We start from the raw sequence: 12,075 nt of genomic DNA on the forward strand, positions 1-12,075 counted from the left end.
GGTGGGAGGCTGCCTGTGCAGGCAGCCAGAGGTGTGAGTGCGCCCTTATCCCACTTTTTTTTTAAATATAAAAATTATATATTTGCTATTTTCATTATATAATTAAGTTTCATTAGTTATTTGTAATGTATTCGCATTTTTTATTTTACAAAATGGTAATAGTTATTCGGTTAAAGTTATTGTTTTATTTCTAATTTATAATAATAAAGAGAAATTTATTTTTTATTATGTTGGAAAATTTATATTTTTAAATAAAGGCGGTAATGTAACGCATGTGCAGTTTGTGCAGCTATCACGTGTGTTTGTTGCAGTTTTTTCATAATCTTCCGAAAAATCGTGAATTTCTTTGAATATAATCTTTTTTACACATAAGAATGAATTTTTCCGTGTATTATTAATAAATTCACGAAATTAATTATTATGTTTTTATAAATTTAGTATTAAATTAAAGTGTATATTTATTTGTAAATAGATTTTATATATTAAGGTAAGGTTATGTTTATTTATCATTTTGTTTTTTAAAATTTTTCAACTATTTTTTCATACATTATTAATATTGATAATATTATTTACTCTTTATCTTGTAATATTTTTACATTCTCAATTTAAATTAGAAATTATTGGTTTTGTGTGATTTTTGCCTGTTTGTAGATAAAAAAAATTGACCAACAATAATTTGAATAAATTTTAATGAATCTATAAGAAAAAATTATTTGTTTTCTTCGATTTTTTCATAAACCCATTGTTGTGATATTTTTATATTTTATTGGAAAAAATTCTCAGCTTTTCAATGAAAATAAAGAAAAAGAAAAAAATTGCCGAATTGTGTAATAGAAAAATAGAATAATTATAATAATATTCTTGATAATAAAGAGTCTAATCTATTTTACTTATTTATATAAACTAGATGCATTTTCTACAGCAATTGAAAGTAACAACAATCGTATTACGTGCAATTCAGAAGCAGGAAATAAATATCATTATTCATAGAAGACAAGTTGATAATAATTTCATTTGTAATATAATAAATAGAACATTTACCAAATCAAATTTTATTCATGGAGAACATAATATTCCTTTGCCATTGCGAAATAAAAAGTCAAAATCATCGAGAAATATTGAAAACCACTTTGTTGATATCAAACAGGTATTTAATATTTAGAAAAAAAATATATATAAACTTTATTTTTATTAATTTATTTAGTTAACTAATACTTAATTATTAATTTATTTTAAATAGATTTTTAAAATTTTTAGTTTTTTTGATGAAATATATTTTTTGCTTGTTTAGGTGAAAGTCGAAGGCGGTTTTGGAGGCGATGGAATTATATCATTTTTACAATTATTCGGCAACGATAAAGCAGGACCGTCTGGTGGTGATGGAGGTAACGGTGGGCACGTTATTTTCGAAGTACGTCTAATTTCTTGGATAATTTTAAAAAGAAAATGGATTTTTAATTTTAATATTTTTTAAAAATAATTTTAGCGAAATATTTTATAGAGAATTTTTCTTATTTAAATTAATATCGAACGAAAAGAAAAAGTTAATTTATTTTAGGTATCGGCAGACGTAAAAGACCTCCGTCAAATAAAAAGTGTTAATAAAGCTCCAAGTGGACAACGAGGAATGGGAAAAGACTGTTTTGGCAAAAATGGAGAACATTTGGTGCTGAAAATACCAGTTGGTACTATAGTTCGAAATTTAGAGGGGAAAATAGTTGCCGATTTAGATACAGAAGGAATGAAATTCATTGCTGCGAGAGGCGGTGCCGGTGGTCATGGCAATCCATATTTTAAATCTCAATTAAATCAAACACCAATGATTTGCGAATGTGGTGCTGAAGGCGAGAAAAATCAATATTTATTGGAAATCAAAAGCATGGCTCATTTGGGATTGGTAAAAATTAAAAAAAGAAATATTTTATTTTTAGTGTAAAAATTATTATTTTAATTTTTGCAAATTTTTCAATGCTTTTTACGAAAATGGTACAAATTGGGATTTTTTTCTAGATAGGACTTCCAAATGCTGGAAAAAGTACATTACTAAGAGCAATATCAAGAGCACGACCAAAAGTTGCATCCTATCCGTTTACGACGTTGAGGCCATACGTTGGAATAATTCAGTATGACGATTATGAACAAGTTGCTGGTAAATAATTAAAATTTATTACACAAATTGCACATTATTTATCAAGAAACTTGGAAATCAAAAATTAAAAGAAATTTTAATTTTTTTTCTCCAAATAAAAAGAGAATTTGCAGAAAAAATGGAGAATTTTAGTCTAAATTGTAAATTTAAATTTTGGGAATTACAAAAAAATAGAATTTGAAGAAAAAAATTGTTATAAAAAAAGAAATTTTTTTTTTAAATCGATAATTTTAGGAATTCCCCCCAAGAAATATGAATTTATGGGAAAAAACGTAAATTTTTTACAGTTTATAGAAATAAATAAATATTAGGTAATTGTAAAAAAAAATTAGAATTTGAGTTGAAAAATCGCTTTAAACTAAAAAATATTCAAAAAATAGAAATTTAAAATAAAATCAATATGTGTGAATTAAAAATTTGTTTAATTACAAAAAAAATGTTCTATTTCAGTTGCAGATTTGCCGGGTTTAATTCCGGATTCACATAAAAATAAAGGTTTAGGTGTAACTTTTTTAAAACACGCCGAACGTTGTAAAGCATTATTATTTATTATTGACATGTCATTAAACGAGCCCTGGACACATTTAGATATTCTCAAGTACGAAATTAGTCAATTCAATCCACAATTAATTAATCGTCCTATGATTGTCATAGCAAATAAAATGGATTTATCGGCTGCAAAGGTATTATTTTTTCAATCACAATTTATTCGAATCTTACGTTATTGAAATTTATAATTGAAAATTTTATTCCTTTAGAAATTAGAATTTTTTTAAAATTTTACTATTTAAATTATATAATCTTATAGGTATTTTAAATTTATTTTGTTTTAGGAAAATTTGAAATTATTCAAGGAAAAAGTTAATCTATCTATAATGCCAATATCGGCAAAACATGGAACAAACATTACCTCGCTATTGAAAGATTTACGAATAATGTACGATGAACTAAGTAAAGAAGACACAGAAAAATTAAGTATGTAATAAAAGGTTTTTTATTTTAATAAAAGTACGAAAATTTATTTAACCCTCCCCCCTTTCAAAAAAAATCACAATTGCATAAAAATTTTCCAAAAAGAAAATCTAAATTATAAATGACATGAATTTAATTTTATTTATTTTATCTTCTCGCAAAAAGTGAAATTGCCAATAATTTCTTTAATTATCGGCTGCTCCAATAGTGTGTTAAACCATCGATTAACATTTTTATATTTTTTTCTTATTTGTAAATCAAAAACATGTTTATATAAAGGCATTAGTGCGGTGAAAATGGAAATATCAGCGAGTGTTATTCTTTCGCCAACAAAAAATGTTTTCATTACAAGTGTTTTATCTAATAAATCCATAATAATTAAAGAATCATCTTTTGCTATTTTCACAATTTCTTTAGATGCTTTTTTTAATCCCACTGTGGGTAAAATCCAACCAGTGATATATGGTAAAATATGATTATCAGCAAACATCATCCATTGTAAAATTTCACTTTGTGCAAAAATATTTTCACCCTTAAAATTATTATTCGCCAAATAAAAAGAAATTGCATTGCTATTGATTATTTTTACATTGCCATCAATTAATGAGATTGGCAATTTTTCGTCTCCTTCTTCGAAATTTCTCACTTGAAGAAATTTGTCACAATATTTTGCTGTTATTTGAGCGCAATAACCACGTACACTATCTGCATTTGTGAATAAAATTGGTCCCGGCATTTCACAAACTGTTTTAATAGCATGTGAAGATGATGGTAAATTTTCCAATGAAACTGGAATGGAAAGGGAAATATAAATTTCGTGTGATAAAAAAGTATTTGAAAAGGAATGAAAAAAAGGGGGATTTTTTTACCTAGTTACCTTCTATTTTGACACCAAGCTTCGAGGAAGCATATTCTTTTGCTACTTTTAATGCTTCATTCAATCCGGAAATATTTGAACCCGAAGCTTGAGCAGATTCCGGTTTTCCACCTCCTTTTCCATTCATAATTGACGTAATTGACTGTATCCATTCATTTGCCTTTAATCCTTTAGCAATAGCGCTCTGAAAAAATTAAATTTCTCTCGTTAATTCTAATTATTTCTATTACAATAAACGAAAATATTTTTATTTATAATTGTTAAAATTATAATTTATAATTATCCATTTTTGTTATAAATTTATTATCATAAATATTTTTGCAAATTAAATAAAAGTATTGTTAATTTAATGATAATAATAATGATTTGTTTCAGTTAAATAAAATATTGAATTTATTACTTTAGGAACAGCACTGAGGGCGAAAATTTTCTTCTTATCGGGATCGACACTCAAGAATAAAGCACTTGTTTCTGGTGATAAAGATTTCACTTTTTTCAAAGCCGCATCAAGAGCTTTTGTATTATCGTAAGCTTGCAAAATTTCCACTACAGCAGGAGTTCCAATGTTTAATTTTACAAGTTGTTCAACAATTTCAACAACCGAATTAGCAACCGCTGCTTTCATTGCACGCTCTTTATCATCCAATGATTTTTTTAATGACTTCAGCATATCTCGCATCTCATCCTGTTCAAAATTACAAATATAAATATAAATAAAAACCATGCTCTCAAAGAAGTTGCAATTATGCTTTAAAATAGTGTTATTTCTGCAAATTGCAAATATTTTTGTTACTTTTTAACACAAAATCTTAAAATTACAAAATATTTCTGAAATTTATGCTTCTATGCTCAAGCATAAAGTTTCTGTCTCTACAAATATTTTCATTCAAAAAAAAATGAGTAAAAAACTTTGATTTTCTCTAATAATATAAATATATAAAAAAAAGTTTATTTTTAAATGAATTGAAATAAAACTAAAAAAAATATGTAATTACCTTTCTCCAACAAGGAATTGTAGCATGAGAAATGTCTTCGGTTAATTCGACAATTTTTTTAACATATTCCTTCGAATCAAATGTATTTGTATTATTTTTCACATCTGCTTGAAGTTTTTCGAGACTTTTTTGTAATACATCAGCTTTGGTCAAAGCCTTCGCAGCTTCTGGACCAGTGAGCGCGACAATTCTTCTTATTCCTTTTGCAATTGCATCTTCGCTTGCAATTATAAAATCACCGACATGTCCCGAATAATGCAAATGACTATATAGAACGAAAAAACATTTTTTCGTCAATAAAATTTATATCCATCAAATTAAAGTTTTCTTTTATCGAATTATTGAAAAATTAGAATAGAAATTAAATGAAAATTTTGTTTAAAAAAAACTTACGTTCCTCCACAAAATTCAACACTAGTTTTAGTTCCAGCGGGATTTAAAGGATCTTTCTCTAAATTTTCAACGTCAATTCCAACACTGACAATTCTCACAGGATCGGGATATGTTTCCTCAAACATTGCACGTATCCCTTGTATTGTTTTTGCCAATGACAATTTACTCTCCTTGGTAAATATTTTTTTATTTTCATCAATTATTTCATTTGTAATTACCTCCGTTTTCTTTAGCTGCTGCGATGTCATTCCACCTAATGAAAAAAAAAAAATAAATTTGTATTTTAAATTTATATGGAAATTTTGAAGAAAAATAAAAACCTTTATTGGTGAAATCAAATCGTAATCGATCAGGAGCAACAAGTGATCCTTTTTGATCAGCATCGGTGCCTAAAACACTTCGTAGTGCATGATTTAAAATATGAGTTGCTGTATGATTACTCATTATTAATCTTCTTCTTGCAGTGTCAATATTTGAAAGAACTTTGTCGCCTTCTTTTAATATTCCCTGACCAACAGTGCCAATGTGTAAAACATATCCGCCTCTAACTTGCACATTTTTTACACGAACTTCTGTGCCCTGAATTTACAAATTCAATTAATCATTAAATAATTATTATTCAGGATTGTCACAAAAAAAATTCATAGAATATTCATTTGGAAATTAGAAATTTAGTAAGATAATTGAATGAATTTGAATTTAATTTAATTTTAATTTGTTACTTTTTTATATTAATTTAATTTATTTCAGTTTAAAAAAAACTAATTAATTTTAATTTAAGAATTAAATAATAATAAATTATTATTAAATTAGCTAATGTTAAATATTACCTCATCGCCAACTTTGACTAAAAATCCTTCGTCATAAATTTGACCACCTTGTTCTGCGTAAAAACTAGTTTGATCCAATAAAATACCAACTTCTTCACCTGACGTAACATCCTTGACAAATTGTTTACCACGTCTCAAAGCAATAACAGTGCTTGTACACGATGAAAATACATATTCCGCCTTCTTGTCCGACGATTTTACTGAATAATTATATTTCGGCATATCATTTGTCGGTTTAATTCCTTTATTTTGTAATTCCGTAATTGAATGAACATCCAAATTCACTCCATCATCAATTTCGCCAGTTTTTCCCTGCGATGCTATCTGCAAGAAAAAATACATTACATATTATTTTTTTTCCCCTTTTCTATTTATTTTAATTTAAAATTAATTTTTTCACCTGCGCCAATTTTTTTGCTTCCTCGTAGCCTTGCATATCAACTTGAAGACCTTTTTCCTCGGCCATCAATTGCGTTAAATCGACGGGAAAGCCATATGTGTCATATAATCGCCATGCAACTTCGCCGGGAACAATTTTACATGATTCCAATTTTCCAATTGTTCGATTCAAAAGATTTCGTCCTCTCGATAAAGTCTTTAAAAATTGTGCCTCCTCTTCATTGATAATCGAAATAATTGAATCGGGATCTTTCTTCACTTCCGGAAAGACATCGCCTATAATTTTTTTTAAGAGGATCAGAAAGGAAAGTTGGCAAAAAGTAAATTTTCTGTAAATCATTCAAATAGAATTAATTTTACAATCACTTACCAAGAATGCTTACGACAACATTCACCAAAGAGGCAAAGAATCCAGGTTTTGCATTTAACTTCTCAGTGGCGTAACGAACACCACGTCTTAAAATTCTTCTGAGGACGTATCTAAAAAATTATTTAACAAGTTAATAAATCTAATTTAGTAAAATAACTCGAAGTAATTTTTTAATTTCTAATTTTAGTAAACTAAGATTTTTTTTGTAAATACCCTCGGCCTGTATTGTCAGGAACTCCTCCATCGGCGAGAGCAATAGTCAAAGTTCGTGCATGATCCGCTAAAACGCGATAAGCCATGTCAATTCCGTCTTTGTCCTCGTTGCCAACTTTTCCTTGATAAGTAGGAGCGCCCGTTCCTTTTTCAATCGCTTCAAAAATTGGCATAAATAAATCAGTGTCATAATTTGAGCGCTTATTTTGTATCACCGATACCAAACGTTCCAAACCTAAACCACAATCAATGTGTTTCTTCGGCAATGATCGAAGATCACCGCTCGATTCTCTGCAGAAAATTATTATCAATATATTAAAGATGTAAAAAAAATTACTCAAAAAAAAAAGTATTTAGATTTAAAAGTAACAAAAAAAAGAAATTTAAATAAAAATTAGAAAAATTCATACAAAAATTTAAAAAAATTAATAATTAAAATTTACAATACCTATTGAATTGAATAAAAACAAGATTCCAAATCTCAAGAACATCGGGATCATCCATATTGACAAGATGAGGAACATCTCTGCCGCCAATTCTATCGAAATGCAATTCACTGCATGGACCACAAGGACCAGTTTCACCCATTTCCCAAAAATTGTCTTTCATTGAACCAGGAATAACGTGAGTCGGAGGTACACTGTAAAAAAATGATATTGTATTGAAAAAAATTTACAAATATAAAAATTTCACATCGATTTTGTTAAGAGAAAAATTCATGAATAATTACCCAAGAGAAAGCCAAATTTGTTTGCATTCATCATCCGGTGGTAATCCACTTTTCTCATCACCACCAAAATAAGTCACATAAAGTTGTTCAGCCGGAAGTTTTAAAATTCCAGTCAAAAATTCCCAAGCCCATGTACAAATTTCTTTCTATAAATTGAAAAAAATAAATTCTTCCCTTTTGCATATAGAGTAAATTAAAAATAATTTTTGTTAATAAATTAAATTTTGTATTTTTAATCACATAAAAATTAAAATGGAAATTAATTTTCAAGTATTTAACAGTTTTCTTAAATTTCAATTTAAGTGTCCATAATTTTTTTTTTAAATAAATTAAATTATTCTAAAAATTTCTAATTCAAAATATTTTATTGTACTTTACAGTGTGAAATATTATAATCAGTTTCCAAAAAAAAGGATTTTTAATTTCTTTTCGCATAAAATGAAAATGTAATAAATTTTGAACCTTAAAATAGTCACCAAACGACCAATTTCCCAACATTTCGAAAAAGGTGTGATGATAAACGTCTTTTCCAACATCATCCAAATCATTGTGTTTTCCACCAGCTCTTATACATTTTTGAGTATTTACGACTCGAATCCATTTCGACATGTCGCTATTGGGATCCACAGTGCCCAAAAAAATTGGCTTAAACTGATAAATGTGAAAATTTTTTATTAAAAAAAAAGTAATTTCAAATTTAGATAAAGCAAATCTTCTATTTTTTCTAATTCTCTTCCAAAATACAAGTTTCTTAATTTTATTAAATATTTTTTGCTCTTTTTTCGTGAAAAAAAGTTATAAAAAATAAAACGTAATAACTATATTTGAATTGGATCGATAAAATAAATTCGAAATTTTAATTTCCCAAAAATTCGTTTCAATATTCCCAATATTTTTTTTTGCCATAAATTATTTTCTAATTTGGTATAATCAAATTAAAGTATAAAACAATAAGTAAAATTACAAAGCGAAAAATATATCAAAAAAGTTATGAATAATTTCAAATCTGAAAAATGTTTAAGGTTTTTTTTGTATCGATCCAAAAAAAATCTTTAAAATTGTTCACATTGATTTCTACAATAATTTGAAAAAATTGAAGATCTTTTAATAATTTTAAATGTTCATAAAACTAATTTTATATGAGCCAAAAGTTCTGAACGTTCAAATGAACAAAAATTTTTTTCAATCTATAAATGATTAAAAATTATAATGTCAATGTAAAATAAAATAGTAAATTAAACAAATATTAAATTAACAACTTCTTTTTAGATATTTAAAACAATATTTTTTAATAAAATTCGTACTTAAAGAAATTACAAAAAAAAAAAGTTTTGTTTATTTGAACGTTCAAAACTTTTGGCTCATATTTTATTTTAAATTTATCACTCGACGATATTTTAATAATGAAAAATAATAATAATAGAAATAATAAAAAATATATAAAATAAAATAAAAATAATAATATCCATCAGTCCGAGTCAGGTTTATAAAAACTTTTTTAAAAAAATTCATTTTTAAAAATAATAATAATTTTTAATTAAAAAATACTTAAAATAAAAATATTTAAGCCTTTTTTCCATGTGTAAGAAAAATGTATAAATTTTTACCTGATTCATTCCAGCGTTGGCAAACAATAAAGTAGGATCATCGTGAGGAATAGTCGAACTGGAATGCACATAAGTGTGTTCCAATTGTTTTTTGAAATAATCAATGTAAATTTGGCGAATTTCCTTCGCGCTCATTATTCCCACCATTTTTGCAATTTTTCCTCTTCTCAATTATTGAGACTATAAAAAAAGATAAATTTTTATTTAATATTTATTTTTATTACACTATATAGCTAAATTTATTTATTTAAATAACATTTCGGTTTATAAATAAAAAAAATCCTTTCGTACAAGTTGTAATTACTTGAATTAAATATAAACTTATAATTAAATATATCTGACAATAATTTAAAAAATTAACCATATGGTTGAAATAACAAAAAATCAGGATCATTGATTAGAATAATTGTTTAAATTGGTTTTATCAATGAAAAAAATATATTTTCTAAAACAAAAATTGCTATTTAAAACAAAAATTTATTTATTATGTACAAATATTTATTAAAATCTTAAATCAGATTTAGAAAAATAATTTTTCTTTTTTTTTCTTGAAAGGACAATCGTGTGTATGCAAGTGAAAGTTGATATTGCATCAAATTTATATCAGTTAACCTCAAAAGGTAACAAATGTATAACAATTATCACATTGTTAACTTCTAAGGGATGAAATTTCATTATTTAGATGATCACTATTTAAGTATAAATAATAATAATGGTATATATTTTTAAAATACTTACTTTTAGAAACATATGCCGGTCGAATGAAAACCTGAATTCCACTGGCCGAAGTGCCCGAAGTTCTGAGATTTTTTTTTCAAAAAAAAAAAACATATGTTGAAAAGTATTTAAAAAATTTAACATCAATAATGCGCGTGTGTGACGAACATTGCACTCATTGGCTTCTTATTCCCGCGCTAATTTGAAAATATGTCAATACTATTTGTTAACTATATATATATAGTCGTCGGTAAAATAAATATCTGCGTTCAATTACCACATATTTGGCACATTGTCATACGGTTTTGGAAATACTTCTCATTGTGTTTTTTTTGGTTTTTTTTATGTAAAAAAATATACTTTTAAATAAACATTACAAGAGGGTATTGAAAACTGATTTTTATTAAAATATTAATAATTAATGTTAATGCCCCGTGACGATTTAGTATTTTTTATTTTTTTTCTATAAAACCGCAATTATCTGCGGCCAGTGTTTCATTGAAAATATCTTTCGTAAGAAAGAAAAGAAAATTTCAAAATGCCTTTTATGAAAGGTATCGAGCCTATTAGAAGAACAATTAAATATTTAAATGCAGGTAGATTAGTGTTAAAAGATGAAATACATATATTGTCCATTAATTACAATACTTTTGGTGATCATCACAGTGGAATGAGGTAAGTTTTTAGGTTATTTTTTAACACGCCTGTATATATATAATAAATAATCAGAAATATTGTTTTCTAATACTTGATTTTTCATTACAGACAGTTTGTATTTTGGCATTTAGCTCAATTGCAATATAAAAATCCTGATGTTCAAATTATTACTTTTAAAAATATGACACCATCACCTTTCGTAAGATGTTTCTACGGTAAGTAATTTTTATAGTCTAAATTTTTTATCTATATCATTTTTTGTCATTTACCATTAAAATTTTACTATTTTGGAGAACCGTCTTGTTTTTAAAATAGAAATGTCACATAATTAAAAATTATATTTTGTAAATATTATTAAAAAAAAACGAAAAAAAAGATTCTATTGTGATTCTGCAAACGAACAATTATTATTTAATATAAATTATAATATAATATAATTAGAAATATTTAAAAGTAATATAAAAAAATCGCACAAATTAAAAACTTTTTCAGTATGATAAAAATTAAAAAACATGAATAAATTTTTAAATTTTCTTTTTTTTTAATATAAAAACCAATAGGATTTTTAATAAACTGCACTTATCTCAACGATTTAATATCCTTAATTAAGTTAATTAAATATTCGTGATTCTTGTCAAAGAAATAATATTGTAAAAAATTTTAAATTTCAATTAATTTATGGTTATTGACGAAGTAAATTAATTAATTTATTGAGTATGGAAAAGTATTATATTAAGTCCTGGAAAAAGAGCGATTTTGGTAACGGAATTATTATTATTATTATTGCAGATAATGGAAAGAGAATGTTAATTGACGTCGACAGTAAAGGAAAAGATGATATTATGGAACATTTAATAAAAGTCATAGGAAAATCTCAGAATACGTTAGTGAAAGAGGCGACACTTCGCGAAAAGAAAGATAATCCGGCAAACTTTGGTTATGGATGTGAGAGAAGTTGTATGTGTATCATTCCCGGTCAACTTCCTTGTCCTCAAGTTGTTCCACTTCCAAATCATATGCGTGGCAAATTTATTCGTAATCCTGATGCTTAATTTTCATTAAATATAGGTTTGTAAATAATGTATTTGTTAATTTTTCCAATACACTTTTTATCCTTGTATAATTATATAACATACATCGATAATTCTTGTTTTTTAATTAATTAA

At 25.9% G+C, this 12,075-nt stretch overlaps 3 protein-coding genes across 4 annotated transcripts; 2 read left to right on the forward strand and 1 right to left on the reverse strand.

Moving 5' to 3' along the window:
* Nucleotides 1-270: 270 nt before the first annotated feature.
* LOC127285919 (mitochondrial ribosome-associated GTPase 2) lies at nucleotides 271-3,157 on the forward strand. The gene is made up of 7 exons (XM_051312140.1): nucleotides 271-487; nucleotides 908-1,147; nucleotides 1,292-1,411; nucleotides 1,559-1,897; nucleotides 2,011-2,149; nucleotides 2,600-2,832; nucleotides 2,983-3,157. The coding sequence occupies exons 2-7, from the start codon at nucleotides 908-910 to the stop codon at nucleotides 3,130-3,132; spliced, it is 1,221 nt and encodes a 406-aa protein (XP_051168097.1). The 5' UTR covers nucleotides 271-487; the 3' UTR covers nucleotides 3,133-3,157.
* On the reverse strand, nucleotides 3,121-10,406 carry LOC127285908 (alanine--tRNA ligase, cytoplasmic). Of its 2 annotated transcripts, none has more exons than XM_051312117.1 (15): nucleotides 10,274-10,406; nucleotides 9,536-9,715; nucleotides 8,391-8,579; nucleotides 7,929-8,074; nucleotides 7,647-7,838; nucleotides 7,199-7,489; nucleotides 6,986-7,095; nucleotides 6,617-6,891; nucleotides 6,217-6,540; nucleotides 5,707-5,965; nucleotides 5,387-5,639; nucleotides 4,994-5,258; nucleotides 4,399-4,683; nucleotides 3,999-4,182; nucleotides 3,121-3,910 (listed from the first exon to the last, which is right to left on the reverse strand). In XM_051312117.1, the coding sequence occupies exons 2-15, from the start codon at nucleotides 9,680-9,682 to the stop codon at nucleotides 3,264-3,266; spliced, it is 3,567 nt and encodes a 1,188-aa protein (XP_051168074.1). In that variant the 5' UTR covers nucleotides 9,683-9,715; nucleotides 10,274-10,406; the 3' UTR covers nucleotides 3,121-3,263. The 2 variants fall into 2 exon arrangements, with proteins under 2 accessions (XP_051168074.1, XP_051168075.1); XM_051312118.1 differs by having other exon boundaries at nucleotides 3,762-3,910; nucleotides 3,991-4,182; nucleotides 10,274-10,405.
* Nucleotides 10,407-10,548: 142 nt separating this feature from the next.
* On the forward strand, nucleotides 10,549-12,053 carry LOC127285933 (probable 28S ribosomal protein S25, mitochondrial). The gene is made up of 3 exons (XM_051312161.1): nucleotides 10,549-10,927; nucleotides 11,018-11,124; nucleotides 11,699-12,053. Exons 1-3 carry the CDS (start codon nucleotides 10,791-10,793, stop codon nucleotides 11,959-11,961), a joined length of 507 nt encoding a protein of 168 aa, XP_051168118.1. The 5' UTR covers nucleotides 10,549-10,790; the 3' UTR covers nucleotides 11,962-12,053.
* Nucleotides 12,054-12,075: the final 22 nt, after the last annotated feature.

This window comes from Leptopilina boulardi, unplaced genomic scaffold (assembly GCF_019393585.1).
Source record: "Leptopilina boulardi isolate dan_hultmark-lab unplaced genomic scaffold, ZJU_Lbou_2.1 LbouV2_342, whole genome shotgun sequence".
Lineage (NCBI taxonomy): Eukaryota > Metazoa > Arthropoda > Insecta > Hymenoptera > Figitidae > Leptopilina > Leptopilina boulardi.